The sequence below is a fragment of the Accipiter gentilis genome, chromosome 6 (genome assembly GCF_929443795.1).
Source record: "Accipiter gentilis chromosome 6, bAccGen1.1, whole genome shotgun sequence".
NCBI lineage: Eukaryota > Metazoa > Chordata > Aves > Accipitriformes > Accipitridae > Astur > Astur gentilis.
The window spans coordinates 24,003,911-24,023,639 of record NC_064885.1 but is presented as its reverse complement, the minus strand read 5'-3'; the positions used below and the strand labels follow the sequence as shown (position 1 = coordinate 24,023,639).

Sequence of the window (19,729 nt, the reverse complement as noted above, 5' to 3'; positions counted from 1 at the left end):
TCCTGATATTAAAATATTGTCAAAAAGCTTCTGATGTCAACTGCAATAGTACATTAAACCACAAGGACTTATCCAAAGAGCTGTCTGACTTCAATGACCTTTTCATCAGTCCTAAACAAGCTACTTAATTGTTGAAATGTACAGAAAACATAAGCATAAAATGAGGGGTTTAACTTTGTTACCATGAATGGGGTGACATCCAATCCATTCCTGTCCTGCACATCCATCGGAGAGAACTTTCTTCCCACCTGTATATAAAAAGCAAGATGTCAAATTTCATTAAACATACCTATTGTACAGCAACAAAGAAATTCTGTAAGAATTAAACCAGCTAAACAAGACATTATTGCTGCAGGGATGTATGCCGGCATGTCCCTTGTGGAAAATGGAAGGATTTTTCTATGAGATTTTGGGCTTGGCTCATCCGTGAGTTCATTTTACACTGTTACAGCTCTTCTTAGACCAAGTCTTACACCAGCATAAAACTGGCACACTGCACTGGGTAAATCAGGCCCAATATTTAAAATGCTAAAAATCAATTCTTACCAGCCACAGGATGATTACTTTAAGTGGAAAAATGTGTGTTTCATAAGGGTTGTTTGCCACTTTTGCTCAGAATTCATAATGCAACTTTTGCTGAATAACATCCAAAGCTCTGATAGCAGTTCAGCCAAAAGTCAGCCCTCAGAATCGGCTCAGTTGCATTTCAGGGTTGTTTTTTTTTCCTTCAATAACTAATACATCTTTCCCACTAAAGAACAGTCCCAAGAAGCCGACAACCCAAAGAACAAATGCTCATTGTAATTAAAGTGACTACAAGAGAAAATACGTCTGGATCTTCAGAAATACAGTAACTCTTCCAAAATCTGAAGAAATTTCTCCTCTCTTCAATCCCTGCCTAGGAAGCCTTTAAATTCAACATGAAGATGTCTTCCAGTACTCACGGTCCAACTCCTCCGCTTGTTAAGAATCATGGATTCAGCCACCAGAGGAATCCAGCCAAGAAGCCACCTTCAACTCCAGGCCAGGCACTCCACTGGTCCAAGTGACCAAGGAGCGAGGGTAGCACCACCACACAGGCAGTAGGAGCGTGTGTTGCACAGACAGATGCCCTGCCCAGTGAATATGCAAACCCCCGGAGAGCTACAACTGAACACCATCCTATCCAGATAAGGCTGCTAGAGCACACAAGAACACAGCTTATTCTTCAGGTTGTTCAAGCCTTGCTCTGGACTATAATATCCCATTATACACACGACACGACACTGGACTAAGACATAAAGGCTGAAATCATTAATGGCTTTGTTCCATAGTAAGATAAGTGTACATAAACCACTGCCACCGTGATCCCAGCCTCATTTCCTCTCCTGACCACACAGCCACCAGCATTTTTCCTTGCACTGGCTGCAGACCTCATGCACCCAGGCAGCGACCTGCTTTGCTGAGTTGTTCCAGCAGAAAAACTAATAAAAAAGAAAACAAGTGTTCAGTTGGATCATCTCCATGAACTGACTTGCTGTGTCATCACATGAGTTCCTGTGCTAGCAAAGGGGTAAGGACAGAACCCGCAAGTGCCACTAGACACATGAAGAGGTAAATAGGAGTTGCACCCTTCCATAGAAAAAAGCAGCATCTCACCAGGCGTGGGACCACACAGCTTTCATGTTCTATTAATAATGTTCTCTAGGGACCGCACGGCACAAGATAACATTGCTTGTGCAGGATCTAGTTATACAGCATTGTGTTCACAGGGTGATTATGAGCAAAGAAGTTTCTGTGACTACTTACCAGTTTTTCTCATTCTTAGTTTCCTCAAACAATGTAAATTTCATCCTAATTTCACATTTAGCATTTTTAATTTTTTATTATTATTTTTCAGTTATGCTCAACTTTGCCATCTATTCCGTGTAGTTTTCATGCCAGAATTACAGGAAGCTTTCCCAACGCTGACTTTCATATACTTAGTAGGTGGAGTTTCAGTTGACCTCAAGGCAGATACACATCAGATAAGAAGACTCAAAACACAAAAGACAGGGGTAAAGCAGTTTGGACCAGAAATACGGCTGATGTATCTGGACCTTATTAAAGCATTTGATACAGTGTCTTAAAAAAATTTACTTGAAAAATTAATTCAGATTTGCTTGGATCTAAGGACTTTCACATGTTCTGAAAATTAATTGGAACTTGTAGGGTTATGAAAGTGGCAATAATATTAAGTGGAAGGGCGGTGCCTGGGATAATTTGACATACATCTTTTAACAATGAACTAATTAAATAGGAAGATGATGCTAACTGGCAAACAGTAGCAAGCAAAAAAAAGAGGGGGGGGGGGGGCAAAACAAAACAAACCACCAGAAACATACATTTAAGAACTTAAGAATACCTGAGTAAGCAAGATGAGATTTAGCGTAAAAAATGGAAGATACCAGAGTTAGATTAAAACAGTCGAAATTCATCAGGGATGATATGCAGCCCTGGGAAAACAGTAACACTGAAAAAGTTCTCGAGGTGACGGGGGCAGATTAGCTCCAAGGTTGCAAACCAGTGTGGGCTTTTAAAAAGGGGTGATTTTTTATTCCGCATGCCGAAGTAGCTGTGCGCTATGGACAGTGACAGCAAAAGTAATTTTCTTTCTTCTTTTCAGAGACTGAACCTAGATTTTCAACAGACTTTAAATCATCTCCTAGGATCAATTAAAAAAAGGATCTGGCTCCCTGTAGAGAGAATGTTCCTACTTTTCTCTGTTTGACTTTATCCCATTATTTTGGTTTACGATAAGTTGGAAAAAAAAAGTTCCCTCTTTACCTAGTTTTATTGTTTAAGGACTCGTGGACAGCCTTCAGATCTGCCACTACAATTTAGCAATACGTGCCTTTTCATCTTTCCAACAAGTCAGTCTTTCTAAACAAGCTTCTCCATTTTGTTTGGCTCCTCAAGAATGCTCAGGGCTCAAGAACAAAATAAGTCCTAGCACAGACAGATAGAACAAGAGTCCAACACTGATGAGGAGAGGGAGCTTCCTTTAGCATTTGCAGTGAAGCACACCTGATACAGCATGTCACACTGCTATGGAGAGGGGAAGGCAGCTCTCAGTTCACAGCTGACGTTCCCAAGACGCAGCTTTAGCAACACAGCAGGGCGATGCGGCCGGCCCGAAACACGGGCGTCACCTGCTGAGAGCCATGCCCAGCCTGTGAGTGCATTTTCGCAACTACAAAGAGAAATAATTACTTTTATGGCCTGTGCTACACCTGAAGATAATGGAGTTACTCCAGACCTCCTTCGTGTGACAGAGCAGAATTTGATTTAGTGAAATCTATCAGATTGTTTAACATACGACATTGGAAGCTATGAACGCTTTATTGTTTTTCATTAAACTGGACAAAAGCTCTTGATCTTACAACAATGTCTGGATGTAAATAAAAACATCAGTAGCTACTTCCGCGTCTGGTTTCCAGAATAAAATACCTTTTATTTTCACTGTGCATAATGAAGGAAAATCACAGTGCACAAAAGGTTCTTCCCGAAGAGATGCAAAATATATGTTAGCCTGCGAGCTGCAACGTATTGAACAGATGTTAACCTGCCAGCATACGGGCCTTCCATATTAACCCTTGCTTAGCAGCGTTCGCCACCTAACGAATGTTTTGTAGTCGTAACTGCTGGTCCTAATGCGTAATCCCATTGGGGAATCCTCACAAACTGCTAAAATAAACAGACGATATCAAGAAGTGCACTTCAGGACTAAAAAGCTACCCGGCATTTCCACCCGTGAGCACTTCCTAGACTTCCAGCGCAGCACCCGGAGCTGCAGGGCGGTGGGGCTGCTGGGGAAAGCCCGACCCCGACCGCCCGACCCGCCGGTGCGGAGGCGGGCACGCCGCCGGGCCGCAGCCCGCCGTGAGGCCCTGCGGATGCGGCATCCTAGCCTCACCGACCGCCGTGCCGCACGCCTCTCCAGCGGGCCCTGGGCGCGGGGGCCGGTCCGAGCCCGCGCCGCACCGCACCGCACCGCACGCCAGGCGAACCGGGAGAAGGGAACCCCCCCCGCCGCCGCCCCGGCCGGGGCGCGCTGCCCGCCGCCGCGCACCGGCGGCCGCTCCCGGGGGCGGGCGGCGCCGATCCCGCCCCCCGCCCGCGGCAGCCGCCAGCAGCCCCCGGCAGCCGCCAGCGCGGCGCAGGCAGGAGGGCGGGCGGCTGCCGGCATTCTCTTCCTCCCTCCTCCCTCTCGCTCGCTCGCTCGCTCGCTCCCTCCCTCCCTCCCCGCCGGGCCGCGCCGCAGCCCGCGGGCGCGGCCAGGAGGCAGCGGCGGGGCCGCGGCTCCCCCGGCTCCCCGCCCGCCGCGGCGCGGCCCGGGACTCTCCGCCTTTCCGCGGCTCTCCGTCCCCCCTCTGGCGAGATGTTATGGCCGAGCCGGCGCAGAAGGGCGGCGTAGGGCAGGGCGGGCGGCGGGAGGATGAGGCGGCGGCGGCGGCGGCGGCGGCCGCCCCCAGCTACGAAGACTACGAGTGCAAGATCTGCTACAACTACTTCGACCTGGAGCGGCGGGCGCCCAAGCTGCTGGAGTGCTTGCACACCTTCTGCCAGGAGTGCCTGAGCCAGCTGCACCTGCGGGCCGCCCAGCAGCCCGCCGCCGCCTCCGCCGCTGAGCCGGGGCCGGGGCCCGGCCGGTCGGCCGGCGGCTCCCTGGCCTGCCCGCTCTGCCGCCACCGCACGGCGCTGCCCGACCACCGCGTCCACGGCCTCCCCGTCAACACCAAGCTGGCCGCCGCCTGCCCGCCGCAGCTGCGGGCCCGCGACCCGCTGCCCCAGGACAGCCTGCCGCCGCTGCCGCCCCGCCGCCCGCCCCGCGCCCGGGAGGCGGCGGCCGCCCTCGCCCTGCCGGCCGCCGCCCCCGCCGGCCGGGCCGGGCCGCGCTCCTCGGGCGGCGGCTACGAGAGCTGCCAGAGCTGCAAGCGGGCGGCGCTGAGCGCCGGCTGCGTGTGCGTCGTCGTCTCCTTCCTCTCCATGGTGGTGCTGCTCTTCACCGGCCTCATCTTCGTCAACCAGTACGGCGGCGACGCCGGGCCCGGCGCCTCGGCCTCGCCGTCGCCGGTGGGGCCCATCTGCCTGTCGGTGGCCAGCATCCTCGCCCTCTTCTCCGTCGTCGTCACATGGCTCATCTGCTGGCTCAAGTACCGGCCCGAGGCGGCGGCGGCGACCGGCGCGGCGACGGCCAACGGCACCCCGCGGGGCCGGGCGGCGGCCGCCCGCAGGAGCGACACGTAGCGCCGGCCGAACGGAGCGGAGCGGGGCCGGGCGGCGGCGGCGGCGGCGGGCGCTGAGGGGCTGAGCCGGGCCGGGCGGGCGGCAGGCAGGCGCCGAGCGGGCTGTGAGGGAAGCCGGGGTCCGCCCCCCGCGCGCCGCGGTGAGGGGAGAGCGCGGCCCGGGGCGGGGGGGGGGGACCCTGTCCGGGCCAGGGGCGGTTCGGCCGCGGCCCCTGCTCGCAGGTACCCCGCGCTTGGTCGGCGTTAGCCCCGACCCAGCCGAGAGGCGGGTGGGCGGCAGCGGGGGGAGGACGCGGGCGAGGCCGTGGCTCTCCGGGGTGCAACGGGCCCGCCGGCTGCGGGCCTGGGGCCCGCCGTGGTGGCGGGGGGCGGCAGGGCCCAGGCCCGCCACGGTGACGGGCCCCCGGGCCCCAGCCCCGCCACGGTGGCACGGCGGGCCCTGCAGCCGGGCCAGCCCCGCGGCTGTGGCACGGTCCGAGGTGGCGGGGGTGGTCCGCAGGGTGACCGGTCGAGGGGCCGGGGAGGGTCCGGCTGCTCCGGAGGGAGGGCAGGAGGCGTCTCTCTCAGGCAGAGATCCCTGGAAGGGCCTCCCTGGGGAGCCGGGGCTCTGAGGTTGGCGTTCGCGCTCCTCCCCGCCTCAGTCTGGAGCGTGCCTTGGTTTCTGTGCGCCCTGGTGCAGAAGGACACGATCTCGATTAAAGAAAACTGGCTTACTGTTGCCCCCACCTGGAAGATAATCGGAGAGAGTCCCGGTGATTAGGAGCAGAACAGGATGACGATGTTAAATGCGGTTTGTGTTTTCCCTTTTATGAAGTTAACAAGTACATATAGAAGAAGCTGTACCAGAAATGTATTATCCTAAACAGACTGAGCCAAAGTTTCCCTACAATGTATTGAGTATGGTTTTGTCACAATTTTATTAGAAGGCCATCAGGCCCTCTGTTGGTTGCTTAAAATAAGCTTTATTCTTTAATTCTTCGAAATTCTCATTTAATGTGGGAGACTGAAACACTACATTGCACACTTAATTTATGGAAGGTTATTTTAATTAATGGAGCTCTAAAATAGAGCTGAGAGACTCCAGTGGTAAAGAGTAATATTTCACTGGCCATTGATTTCAATTTTTACACAGTGAGAGAAGCCCACATTAAAATACGGACTTTCAGCATCACTGTAGAAGTGGAATGCGGTAGCGTAATTTTTGTCTTGAACGTTTACCTTCGGTCGAGGTAGCTACAATGACAGTGGGTTTCCCTCTTGGTAAGTTTCTCTTCTGTGTTACGAGTTCCTGTGGAAGGCCAGTAGAAAAAGTTTTTGTTCTGTGAGGTTGGAACATCAAAGATGTCCTTGAAATATGATGAGATGCTCATAATATTAAATGGAAAAACATTGCCATGCAGCTGGTTTTATAGTATATTAAGGAGAGCACTCTATATAGATACTGTTCTGTGTTGCAGGATAAGTCATTTGGTGCCTGAATTTTTTTATCTTAATTAGTTGTTATAATCTATTCTATTGGGAATAAGATAATGCTGCTTATTCCATGTTTCTACACAGTACTGTAATGGAATGAGGTAATTATTTTCATGCTTAACAATTCAAGAATTTTAAAAGTGATCTTTTAGTATGTGTATTTTGCAAGCTGTCTGCATGATATTCTGACAAGTATCCTCTTAATAGACCTTTACTTGACCACTTCTATTTATCACAAGTGCAAAGGAATTTACTATGTAGAAATGTAAAGACAGCAGGTGAAGATGTGTGATGTGTTTTATGACTGCACAAGTGATGTGTATTGTGCGTTGTCTGGATTATCACAAATCTGTGAAAAACAACCCCTGATGCCCGTAAAACCCCACAAACCCAAGTGGTATTTATACAGACTCTGTTATGATGGACGCAGTTTGTGGAAACAGTATATGACTTCTGTGTCACTTATGTCTATTTAAAAAAAAACGCACCAGCCTTTTAAAGTCATATATCATAATATAAAGGCCCCGAGGAGATAAATTACTGGGATCAACTGTGGCTCTGACCGTGGTTCGTGTATTTAGACCAGCGTTTTCAAACTTGGAGTCGCTCGTTAGCTGTGCAAAAGGTGTATGCCTCCCAGAATCAGGCCTGACCATTAGCCCCTGTTGACTTCAGCAGTAGTTATGGATGTTCTGCACCAAAGAAAATCATGAGACTTTTATTTAAGCATCTAAATGAGAATTTAGATGGTTGACTTCAGGTACAAACATTTGAAAATTTTGGCCTTAACCTCTCTGTTCTTCAGTTAATGCATCTGTAAAGTTTGATAATAGCATTGACCTACCTCACAGGCAAGATGTGAGGCTTTATTAAAGTTTTTAAGCAATTGGAGATCCTTGAAGAGGAGGTGCTATAGAAGTGAAAGTATTATTATAAATGATACTGTAGTAAGAATAAATATATGTAAATTAATGGACATAAACAGCAGCAATGTTTTCTAAGAAAAATAAATATATAAATTATGTACATGTGTACATCATATGCACCAATATATGATTTACCTGTTTGTGCTTCTACTGCAAATGCAGCATGCGTATCAGCATTTCTATTCAATCAGGTAAGCTTGCAGTTCAGATGAGCCCAGCCAACAGTCACTGCTATAACTCCATCTCATGTAGACATGCCGAAGCTAACTCTGAGCGCTCATGAAGCTCAGCTGGAGCTCACTGCGTAGTTCTTACTTCGCTTTACTCCTGTGGGCTTTCTGGCTGTAGTGAGCCACTTGGATACCACAGATGTGCTGCCAGCGCTGTCTGGGTGAGCTAGCGAGCTCACACCAACTTGGGTATGTTTACAGGAGCTGCAGTCATGATGGAAGCTATTACATAGCATGCCCTGAAATACTGATTACAGTAAGAAATGTATACTCCATCTTTTTCTTCTCTTTCCACATCATAGCTTTATTCTTGCCTTTTCTCTGTAAACAGTATTTGCCATTTTGACTAAACCAGTGGTTTCAACTGGGATCCATGGACTACTTCTAAAGGATCTGCGAAAGGTAAGTAAGAAAAGCAAATCGATCATCAGAAGCTTAAATTTGTTACGTGAGGGTCAACTTTAAAATGTTCGGAGGTTGGCACATTACAGGAAGTTGAAGATCACAGGACTAAACAGGATTTTCAGGCTTACTCACAATTGAACGATCATATTACATATCAGGTTCCTACCCATGTATTTGAAAATATTTCAGAGCCAAATTAAAATGGACAGTCTGACCGTATGCCAAATCCTTCTCTCTGCTTATGCAAATTTTGGGAAACTCCACCAGTTTCAGGAGCGTTAGTCTGGATCCACATCACAGTACCAGTCAGAAAAAATCATGCATTGTATACATCTCTGGCTACTGTAGAATCCCAGTATTATGTTTGTATTTTGAGTTGCTTTGAGTGTACAGATTGCTTGTCCAAAGCCAAACTTTGCTCAAGTTTCAGTAAAAAAAAGTTAAGTAAAATACAAAAAAGAGAAAATCTGTGTGGTTGGTGGTGTTTTATTATTGTAACTGTTTCAGTCAGAACACTTGTGTTTTCTAGTTGTTTAAAAACACACAGAGGTATGCAGCTGAAGGGGTGTGCATCAGTTACACTATCCACACATCTTGCAGAAAAAAACGGTGCTTTGGAGCACTCTGTGGGAAAGCAGAGAAGGCGGGGTATACCACAACGCCATGGGGAAAATCATGGGAAATGTAAGCTGCTGGCTTTTTTTTTCCTTACGCTTTTTTTTTTTTTTCTGTGCAACAATTCTCTGCGTTACACAGTCTGGGGCACAAGCAGCTACAGCCAAGAAATGGAAGCACCAGGAAAGTAAACAAAGGCCTGAAGCTTTCTCAGGAATTTTTTAATCTCTGCAAGATCACAGGCTGCGTGAACTCTGAAAGGTCTGTAGTTTCCAGTTGTGCCAAAAGATCTTCAGGTTTTTTGTGGCCGTAATTCCCTGTTCCTCTACCTGAGTGGAACATACCAGACTCCAGACTGGAAGATTAGATTGAACGTTAAGTTCCGGATCTGGAAATCTGGAATAGGCTGCCAGACATCAGCCATGGTATTAGTCCAAGAGAGGGAGAAAAAAGCAGATAGGAGGGCAGAACCCAGCTTACCAACACAGAACTTGGGTGGGTAGTCATGTACTGTAAACTGTTCTTTTCCATCTTACCTGGGACAGGTGACTAACATCTCTGCTTGAGGAAGGTTCTCACTGGAGCTAACTGCAGCCACAGGATAAAGCTCTGTATACGCTGTTTGCAGGGAGCTCCTGCCATTTATGACGTATGGGGATACATTAGGAAAAAAACCACTGCATGACAACTTTCCTTCTTTCATGTTGCCCTTCTTAATAACTTGTGCTCAAGGATTAAATTTTTTAAAGCACCATTATGTTTTTAACACATATCACGTACCTTCAGTGCCACAGTGTAGAAATTTTTATTTCTGCTCTCTCCTTTGAAAGTGTCTCTGGTAAACACTGTGGCTGCAGGGAAGAAATTATATTCCTTTCTGCATCACCAGCCCACACATAGTAAATAATCATACAATGTTAATTTACATAACGGCAGGTATTCATCTTTTGAAAGGCAGGTTTGACAGAAAAACACGAGTATTTCATAAATGCATGGAAGGAGTAAAAACCTCAATTATCTAGTTAGATTGGTTAAAAGGCCTGCATACAGAGGTACTTTTGTGTTCTTTTATCATGCAAAAAGCAATGTAGCATTTACTCTCATATTTACAATCATTAGAAATGTACCACAAAGCCAAATAATAAAAAAAGTAGCTAACAGCAGTGGGTGCCAAGTTGTACATCCCTGCAAGTTGGAGCAATGGCCTGAATTTCCTAAGGTCACTGGTAGTTTGTGTCCAATCTATTTTTGTCTGGGTTGAGACAGCATTTTGGAAGCATATTTTGAAAATCAGGCTCAATAATAGTATTGTGGGCTGAGCACCCCAAAAGACCATCTTAGTCTGAAAATCGAGTTTCAGTCTGCATTTATACTTTAAAGAACAGAAAAGAACAAAATTCTTGTGCTGTATACATTACTAAAATATGGTGGACCACAGGTGCCTATGGAAATACTGTTGCTTCTTACCTTCATGCTCTTCTTTTGCAGCTCAAATTACCATTCACAGGGATTCAGGTTTGCTTTCAAGGCTTACGTCCCAAAGTAGCTTATTGTGTACAATACTTTGTATAAAATGTCTTTTGCAAATGATGGAAGAATGAGTTGCCTGCCCCCAGACAGTTACCACAAACTGAAGAATACTGGTGCAGTTATGGGATTAATGCGGATTTTCAGTTGAAGTCCTACTTCAGTTCCAAAGCAATTTCACTGGAGTAGGCAAACTGTTCCAACTGGCCAAGACTGCTGGTTGTGCAGACAAAATCCTGCTGAATGGGAATTCTAGTCGTGTGTGTGAACTACAAGTTTCTCTGGAAAAAGGTGTACTATTGTGTATTCAGACAAGGTCACGAAAACCTTTACTTAGGGTAACAGTCTTTGTGAATCCCAAAGGAAGTTGCTGTCGCAGCTTCCTTGCTCATGTTTGTGACTCGCACAGTCCAGTCTTTTTCCCGTATCAGTGCGTTCGGTGTATCAGTGAAAATTTAACAACTGCTGAAGAAGCCAACAGTTAAATATGAAGGTGTACATCAGTCAGAGGAATGGTTATTAATCATCTCTGACCTGCAGGCTTAAGCATAAACAGTGCACTTGATATTAATACGGTGCAAGAGATGTCTATGGACACACGATATTGAGTGCCTAACATTCATGGGAAGTAAAAGCATAGGCGAATTGTTTGCCTAACTTTGTCAGAGCTCTTTGTGTGCACTCAAATCCTCCTGAGCTCAGCGGTCCTTTTCCCTGTTATGGACGTTTTGTAGAAATAATGTCTCTGTCTGTTCTACTTGTCTAGAGAATATGCTTTATCTCACTGAAGTTATTTCATTTTGTTAGCATAAATATGCTACAAAATTGTTGCCAAAGAAAACTCTAATCTTTGTGTTAAACTCTGCTCATTTAAACCACATCAGAGGTGGCTCCCTGTCAGTTGCCTGTTGGTGCAAGATATTCACACAAACGTTACAGACGTTCCCTTCATGTTACAAATGGGTCAAGGAAGCAATGGGTCTTTCATGGCTACAAATTCTAATGTTTTTTAAGGGTTTTTTAAATTTGGTGGCTCACTTTTATTAAAGCTAGAAAACCCTGCAATTTATCCTGCTTCTACGTTTTATCCAGGTGCATGTAGAAATGAAGGTATTTGGAAGAAATGCCACAACTGCATTAACAAAATGCAGTTTATGTCATGGGGGGATACATATGTTCATACTAGATGTATTCAAGTACATTGATCTATGATCAGTGCAGCATATAATACTTTTGCTTTTGTTATGGGGAAGGAGCAATACTGGCCCTCCATTTGGTGTGTATCTCCTCTTACTAAAAACACCCAGGTCTGAAACTGGCCTCACAGCTCTGGTTCTGAGCTCCTCTCAGGCTTACTTTGCACATGTCACGCAGATTGTGAGATTTTGGATCAAGGTGATCGTAAACTCTTACCAATAGCTTCATTTGAGAAATAGTTCAGCTATTTTAAGGAGATTTTTTTCAGCAAACAAATATTGTGGGGTTGATTTGTCTCATTGGATTATGAAATTTGGGACTAATAGCTTGAAAGATGTTGTTGTTGTTATTTATTATTTCCTCAAACTTATTCCTGGGGTGTCAGGGAATCTAAATCTTAGACTTCGATCATTACAAGTCCAGATGTAAGCAACGTTTCCCCATCCTACCTCTGAGCTGTTTAACCATTTAGCAAAATCTAACAAATCCATTTTGGTTATTATTTTCTAATCTTTTGATTAATAACAAATAGCAATAATATCATTTGGGTTTTTTTTAATGGCTGAAATTTGAATTTGAAATTTGAAATTTGTATGCTTGAGATACAAACCAAAATTTGCTGTCCTTTAAAATGGGAAGAATGAAACTTTTTACGACTTAGAAAATGTGGCGATGAGCAATACAGCCAGCTCGATTTCCACATTGTAAATAAGGACTTGTTAGTCGGATGGTTGATATTAGGGGACAGAAAAATATTCTTCTATGAAAAAAGCTGCAACTATTGAAAACTTTCAAGTAAATTAAATGAAACCTTAAAAATAAAATAGAAACCACACTTTCTTCTAGTCAGGTAGCAAGAATTTCTCTCTGAGAATAAATCTAGATCTCCCCGTATTATTTAAGTATCAAAGTCGCAAGGAAAATAGGCGGCAGTTTAGTTGTTCTGGAAGTTACGTCTGCTTTCTTTCTGAAAGAGAGGGAGGTCTCTCTTTGGTAACGATCACTGAAAGTATTCTCCAGATACTAACTGGGTCACGTTGCCCCCACCCCCCAAAAACCACCCCACCCTAATTTCTTACTTTTCTGTGGGCAGTTGTTTTACTGCCTGCCCAAGCAAACCCACGAGATGCGGACACAAGCTCTCCTCTCCGCGGGGGGGTTGTGCCGCCGATGGCATGGGGAGTGCTCGGTGCCCGCAGGGGAGGGGCCGGGGCCGGGGCCGGGGCCGGGGCCGGCCGGACCCGGGAAGCTGCCCCCCGTCCCCCCGAGCCACCCTGAGGCTCGCTCCGCAGGGGAGCCGCGGGCCTGGGGTGGAAGCGCCCCAAATCCCCCAAATCTTGCGCTGTGCGCGTTCCCGTTCTGTTTTACTTCAGCCGGCAACGCGCCGGCGTTGAAAAGAAGCGCCTGGCGCTGACACAGGCAGTGCTGGGCGGCTGGGGGTCGGGATCCTTTTATTGTAGCGTGGGACGGGTGGCGGCGGGAGGGCAGCGGCACCAGCCGGCTCCCGGCCCCGCTCGGGGGGTGGCCGGCCCGGCGGTACCCGTCTGCGGGGACGCAGGGGACGGAGGCGGGCCCCTCCCGCCCGCCGCCTGCCCCCCTGTGCCGCCCCGGAGCCGCGGCACCGGCGGGGCCCCCTCTGCGATAGCGCAAGCCCCAGCGAGGCGCTGGCCCGCGGCCCTCCGCCGCAGCAGCCCCCGGCCCGGGAGAGGGCATCGCGGCGGCCGGAGCCGCCGCCGGGAGCAGCCTCGCCGGGCAGCCAGGGAGCGAGGCGCCGGCCCTCCTTGGTCTGCGCTCGTCTCTCCTCCCCTGCCTTCCCCCCCCCCCCCCCCTTCTTGTTGTTGTTGTCTTGTTGATTTCTTTTGCTTTCTTGCTGTCCTTCCTTCCTTCTTTCTTCCCTTTTCTTTCTTTTTTTCCTTCTTGCTCGCTCTTTCTTTCTCTTTTGCCCTTCCTTTCTCTCTCTTTCGGTTTCTCTTTTCCCAGATTTTAATCCAGTTCATCTTTAAAAGAAGAAGTGGTGAAATCATATGGCTGCGGGCGAAATACCGATTAATGAATTCAACGTCTGTGCTACTAGGGCCGCTTTCCCCTTAATATCGTTAATTCCTGCCTCCGTCATGTTGGATAGAGGGCGGGGAGGGAGGAATGTCCCGGGAGACACTTGGGGATCGAGAGCTAGCTAGATGCCTGCCGGTGCCCCGATGCCTGTTGGCAGACCCGGAGCGGGTCGCGCAGGGCCACGCGCGTTCCTCGTTTCTCCCCGCTGCCGTGAAAATCCCTTGTTCCGAAAGCAAATGTGCTTGATCCGTCCGAGCCTTGGGTCCGCAGAGCCCTCGTGGTCTCTTTGCTGCCGTAAAACTCCCGGTGGAAAGCTATTGTGATACTGCTGGAATTAATCATCGCTGGTGTTTTTACAAGTAATTAACGAGGATTAGACGCTTCGTTTTGAAATGGGGCTGTTAACTACGGGGGAGGTGGGGAAGGGAGATGCGAATTTCCCCTCCCGTGGGTAAGACCCGCAGGTGGGCGCGGGGGGAGCCGGCCCAGTCCTCCCTTTCGGAAGCGCGGCGGGGTATTGCCTCCCCTCTCGGAGACGAATCCGAAATTCCATTGCGATCTTCAGAATCAGAAAGAAACGAGTAACGCAGGCCTTCTCCTCCCGCCTCTCTGCAGGGCAGGACCAGCCCGTCCCTGCCGCCGCGGCCCGCTGGAAGGACCCCCCCGGGCTCAGCCGAGCCGGGGGCGGGCGGCGGGGCTGGGGGAGCCCGGAGCGCACCCGCCGCCGCTCCCCCCTGCCCCTCGGCCCCGAGACCGCAGATGCGCCCCTGTCCTCGTCCCAGCAGGCACGTGTTAGTATGGAGCGGCAGCTGTAGGATCGCTTACTGGAGGATCTGGTAGTAATCAGAAAGGTGAGGAGTTAGTGAAATACATGTTGTATTTATTGCCGGTTTACAGGGAGAGAGAGAGGGCGGCCGGTGCCGCAAAGGGAGCCATTTGTAGGGTTAAGTGTTTCAGCCTTGTCCCACGGGCAGCCTCGCCGGCCTACGGGGAATTGGATTTCGGCCCTTCCCGGGGCCCACCTCCCAGCCCGGGGCACGGCCCTGGGCAGCGGAGGGGGCTGCCCTGCGTCTTTGGTCCCTTCGGCGCCCCGGTGGCGAGAGCTAGCTCGGATCTACCCCCCCACGGAAGCGTTTTGCCCTCACCCTCCAGATTTCCCTTCCCTCCGGGGTCCCGGCAAAGGCCATCCCCGCGGACGTACCCTCGGAAGAAAACTCCTCCTTACGAGGGGCAGCGGCAAAGTGCCCTCCTTTCCCCTCGACCCGGACAGCGGGGCTCCGGGCCTCGCCGCAGGGGTGCCTGGGGTGCTTAGGGGGATCTGGGGTGTCCTGTCCCCTGTCCCTGCCCTTACACAGAGCCTCCTCCCGTACCGAGCCGCCCTTTCTTGGGCTGCCAAACGCGCTGCGGCTGGAAATTAATGAAAACGTAGCAACTCGGAAGGAGAGAAAAAAAACAACCCAAACCAAACCAAAAAACCGGTGCTCAGACGTGCGGATGGGACATAAAAGCGATGGAAAAAGGTTCAAAGCTTTCGGTGATGACTTTTCAACCTTTATTTATGTGCCTATTAATGCAATATCCATCATGGAGATACGCATCTTTATCCTTTCAACTGATATGCTGGGAATCAATTGGATATGCAGATTACATTTCGTAAGTTTCCAAATGTTAATCTCCCCGGTCCTTTGCTGGTAATTTCTTTTTTCGCCAAATAGTATTATGTTTCTGCCACCAAAAAAAAAAAAAAAAAAAAAAGCGCCCCCCCCCCCCCCCCCAAAAGCCTTAAACCAATTAATCTTAAGGCTACTTGTCTGGAAATATTTGCAAAGGCTCGGGCCCAGGAGCCCGACGCTCCCTCCCGCTCCACCGCCAGCCCGTGGCCTTCCCGGGGCACCGGCCCCCGGCCCCGGCGGAGGCGTCTGCGGGCTCGGCGCGGATCCGGACGCGGCCCGCCGCCCCCCCCCCTCCCCCGCAGTGCGGTGCTTGGTGAAGCCGGGGGAGGGGTCCGAGCAGGTATTTTTCCTTCCAAACCTGGAGGTGGGGTCTGGCTACCTCCCGGCGCTGGAGTTCGGCCCCGCGGCCGGCTCTGCCCGGCGGCTGGGGAAGCGGCCCGGCCGGGAGCCCGGCGAGCCCCGCAAGTCCCACCGCCGTGTCCCACCGCCGGGGCGGCACTTCGGGGCCGGCTGCCCCGGGGGCGGCGGCGGGGCTCCCTCACACCCCCCGGGTCGACAGGTAATGTCCCCGGACACCTCTGGGAGCATAGTCGGGGAGGGAGTGATGGGCGAAAACACGGCCCGGAGAGGCTTTCTCTGGGAGGGCTTTATTCGCGGAGCTTGTTTCTAAGAAGGACACTGGGCTGTACGGGGCTGTCTGTCGCTGTAACCGGCCGCTCCGGTAGTGTGGCCGCCCGCGGGATGCCGCAGGGTGCCATCACCTACCGTCTCCCTCCCTGCCCCGCTCCTCCGCCTCCCCCCCCCCATCGCGTCCCCTGCTCAAAGCAGGGGGTTTATTAACCGTGCGTATTACTCTAACGCCCAAATTACTAGAAGAGTATCGAAGTTTCTCTTCTGTGGCATCTTACAACTCCCCGTCGTACTCGGGTCAGTCCCGTCCGAAAAAGTCGATACCAGTTTGATTTCAGACGCCTCCGGGACGTGGCAGTCCTCGCATCCCCCCACCTCTCGCTTGCGGCGGGGACAGACCCTCTCAACGCGGAGCGCACGCTCGGGATGGGCCAGCGATCGCTGGGAACCCCACGGCTCCAGCACCGCAGCCCCCAGCTCCCCGCCCCGCCGGGCGGGTGTGCTCCGCCGGGGACACGCTCCCCCGCAGCATCCTCAGCCCCGCACCGCCGGCGCCGGTGGTGCGGTGATCCCCCCTCCCCCCCCGCACAAACCCGTCCGCTCTGTAGGAGGGGGAGAAGGAGAGAAACCTGTGCAATGAGAGGTATGTCAAGCAGGGGGTCAAAGGGAACCGGCCAGCCCTGAGGCAGCCCACGTCCAGAGACCCCAAAGCCCAGAGGTTTCTTGGGACGTGTTTATGGCGAGGGCAGCGCGGAGCACGAACCAGAAATACAGGCGCCCATACACACTAGTTATACCAGTTTCCTTTCCTTTCCTTTCCTTTCCTTTCCTTTCCTTTCCTTTCCTTTCCTTTCCTTTCCTTTCCCTCGCTCAAGTACACGTTTCTGTTTACGAAGCTGTACTGTCCCCTTCACCTCCCCTGGAAACAGTTAGGCGGAGAATTCCCTCTGAAATCCTTATGAGAAATTAATGTATGCGCGCAAACCCGGAAACAGTATAATTGATTTATTTCTAATAGAGGAGAAACCAGTAATGTTTATCGTTCAGAAATGATTGCCTATGTTCTTAATAGCTCTAATTTTCACTGCCCATTTGATGTGCTGAAGGTTTAATATAGAGCACTTACTAATCCAATTAAAAGTGCACCTGGCCTGGAAGAGCTCTGTAATTAGCAGGAGCATTTTTAGCTATTTCCACTGGAAAACCGTGAAATCATCTCTGCTGGCCTAAAGGACTGCAATATGGGGGTGGGGGCGAAGAGGGGAGGGAGGAGCGGGGCCAGGCATTCGTGCCTAATCTTTTCGCCTTGAATTTTTAACAGTTCCCGTGCGGGAGGATGCGGCTGTTTCATCTCGCTGCACTCGGTGTCTGGTAGCGCAGGACGGCGGGGGCGAGACTAGGTGGGTTTCACACCGCTTTTCTCGCCCGTCCACCCGAGCCCGGCCCAGGAGCCTGTCCGGGGGGGAGCGGGGCTCGGCTTCGGGGCTCCGGGCTCCCCCGCGAGCCCCACGGGGCCGGCCGCCGAGCGGGGAAGCGGGAGGCGCTTGCGGGAGCCGCCGGCCGCCTCGGGTCAGGTCGGGGCGGGCGGGGGGGGGGGGGCGGCGCCCCCAGGCCGCCCCTGCCGCGGTGCGACCGGCCCTCGGCCTCCGCGGCGGCGGCCGCGGATACCCCGGAACGGCCGTTGGCACCGGCCGGCGGGGGCTGCCCTGCGCCGGGCCCACGGCGATACACGGGCGCGCACACGCCACGCACACGGACGCGCGTGGTTGAAGGCGGGGGAAAAGTGGCTGGCAGTAACTGCCCAGCCCGTCTCTCACGGCGGGGGCGAGGGGCTGCGCTCCCCCTCCTCCCCGCGGGTGAGGGGTCGCGGCAGTGCCCCCCTCCACTCGTGCCCCCTCCTCGCTTGGACGGGGGTTGCGGCCCGCAGCGCCGGCTGGGAAGGGTGTCCGCTCCCAGGCTCGGGGCCGCAGCGGTGCCGGCGGCGAGGGGGGCGGGCAGGGGGATGCTGTTGGCGCTGCCGCGCGTCCCTGCTTCCCGCCGCGTGTTTCCCAAGCGCGAATTAAATCTTAAATAACTTCCTGCTTTTTGGGGTTTTTTTTTTTTAATAGCACTTGTACCGCCGACCTTCCTCCAGCCAGATACGCGTGGCAAAGAGGGCGGTGTGAGCGGTGCCTCCGGAGCCCTGCGGGAGCGGCGGTGCGTGCCGGCGCACCCCCCCCCCCTCCCGCTGCCCGAGCCCCGCCGCAGGCGCTCCCCCGGCCGGCGGCCGCGGCCCGGCTCTGCCCGCGGCTTCACGGGGCTGGGGCCCACGGGGCTCGCTCGCGGTTTTCTCAAAGCTCCGGTGTGTAAAACACGCGCTGACTTTGACCGTCGTGCGAACTTCTCTCGCCGACCCGTTTCCTGGGTGCGTGGAAAGCTTTCCTGAGCGGAGCCGGCGGCCGCCGCGCACTAGACATTTGCGGTTTATTTTTATGCGTTTAAAAAGTGATGGAAAGCGCTGGGGTTGCTGGCCGGGGCGGGGGGGCCGCAGAGAGCAGGACCGCGGGCCGGCGCCTCCTCCCAGGCGTGCGGGGCAGGCGCCGCCGTGGGTGCCGCGGGGGGAGCGGGCACGCCGGCTCCGTCTGCGGGGTCCTCCGCCCCAGCAGCCCGGTGCCGAGCCCGCCGGCGAGCTCCGCGTTCTCCCGAGCGCCGCTGCCTTTCCCTCGGCGGGCGGATTCTCGTACCGTTCCGGCTCCGGATTTCTGCCGAAATAACGGGGACCCCCGCCCTCCCCAGGGCCGGTCCCGGCCCCGAAACGATCGCCCGGCCCGTTAGGGGGAAGCGGACTGGGAGCCCAGAAAACATTGTTTCCCTCATTTCAAAGGGGGAAACCTGAACGATTCTCATCCTTTTGATTGATTAAGGTCTTGAATAACTTGAAGCTCGGGAGTGACAGTTACTGAATAGAGTACTGCAAATAAAGAGCGCTGTGGAAAGCTGGGCTGGCACTTCAGAGTGTAAAGGAGGCGAGTTTGCTGGCACTTACCAAGTTATAAATAAAAGGCCATGCACAATAGTACCTTCTTTAAGGACAGACAGTCTTTACAACACTCCTGGCGTCATATCCTGCTGTGGTCACTTCAGCTCCTAGGCAGACTCTACCTCTTTTATTTTTCCAGCAGTTTAGTCTGAATACTACAATAAATTCCTGGGAACAAACGCTTGTTAGCAGGACTGTAACACGCACTGCCTCGCACCCGCACATACACACTCACGCACGCGTGTGTAACGCAGGGACGCTCTCGTCCCATCGGTTTTTAAAAGCGGAAATCCCCGCGGAGACCTCACTGGCTGCTCTCGCTTTCGAAACCGTTAGCACCGTTTGGTCCAGGGATGTTTCTTCTGGATGGCGAGAGACTTCCGTGCAAAATAAATAAATAGAAGGAAGGAAGAAGCGTTTTTTCCTTAAAAAAAAAAAGAAAAAAAAAAGAAGGGGGGTTGCTCCCCCCTGCCCCCGGCCACTGGTGTTCGGGGAGCGGAGCCGGGAGACCAAGCGCCTTACGGGCAGCGAGGCGGCGGCTGCCCCTTCGGGCCTGGCAGCCTGGCGGGGTCGGGCGGCGGGCTGCGGCCCCGCGGAGCCCCGAAGCGACACGGGCCCCTTAGGGATGCGAGGTCCGGGCCGGCTCCGGCCGGTGCTCCCCTCCCCGGGGCCGGGGCGGCCGTCGGCGCACCGAGCAGTTCCCCGCCGCCGG

At 52.3% G+C, this 19,729-nt stretch overlaps 1 protein-coding gene across 1 annotated transcript; it reads left to right on the top strand.

Moving 5' to 3' along the window:
- The first annotated feature begins 4,289 nt into the window (after positions 1–4,289).
- Positions 4,290–5,323, top strand: LOC126039899 (RING finger protein 223). Its single transcript, XM_049803694.1, has one exon. It carries the CDS (start codon positions 4,405–4,407, stop codon positions 5,266–5,268), a length of 864 nt encoding a protein of 287 aa, XP_049659651.1. The 5' UTR covers positions 4,290–4,404; the 3' UTR covers positions 5,269–5,323.
- The last annotated feature ends 14,406 nt before the right edge of the window (positions 5,324–19,729 follow it).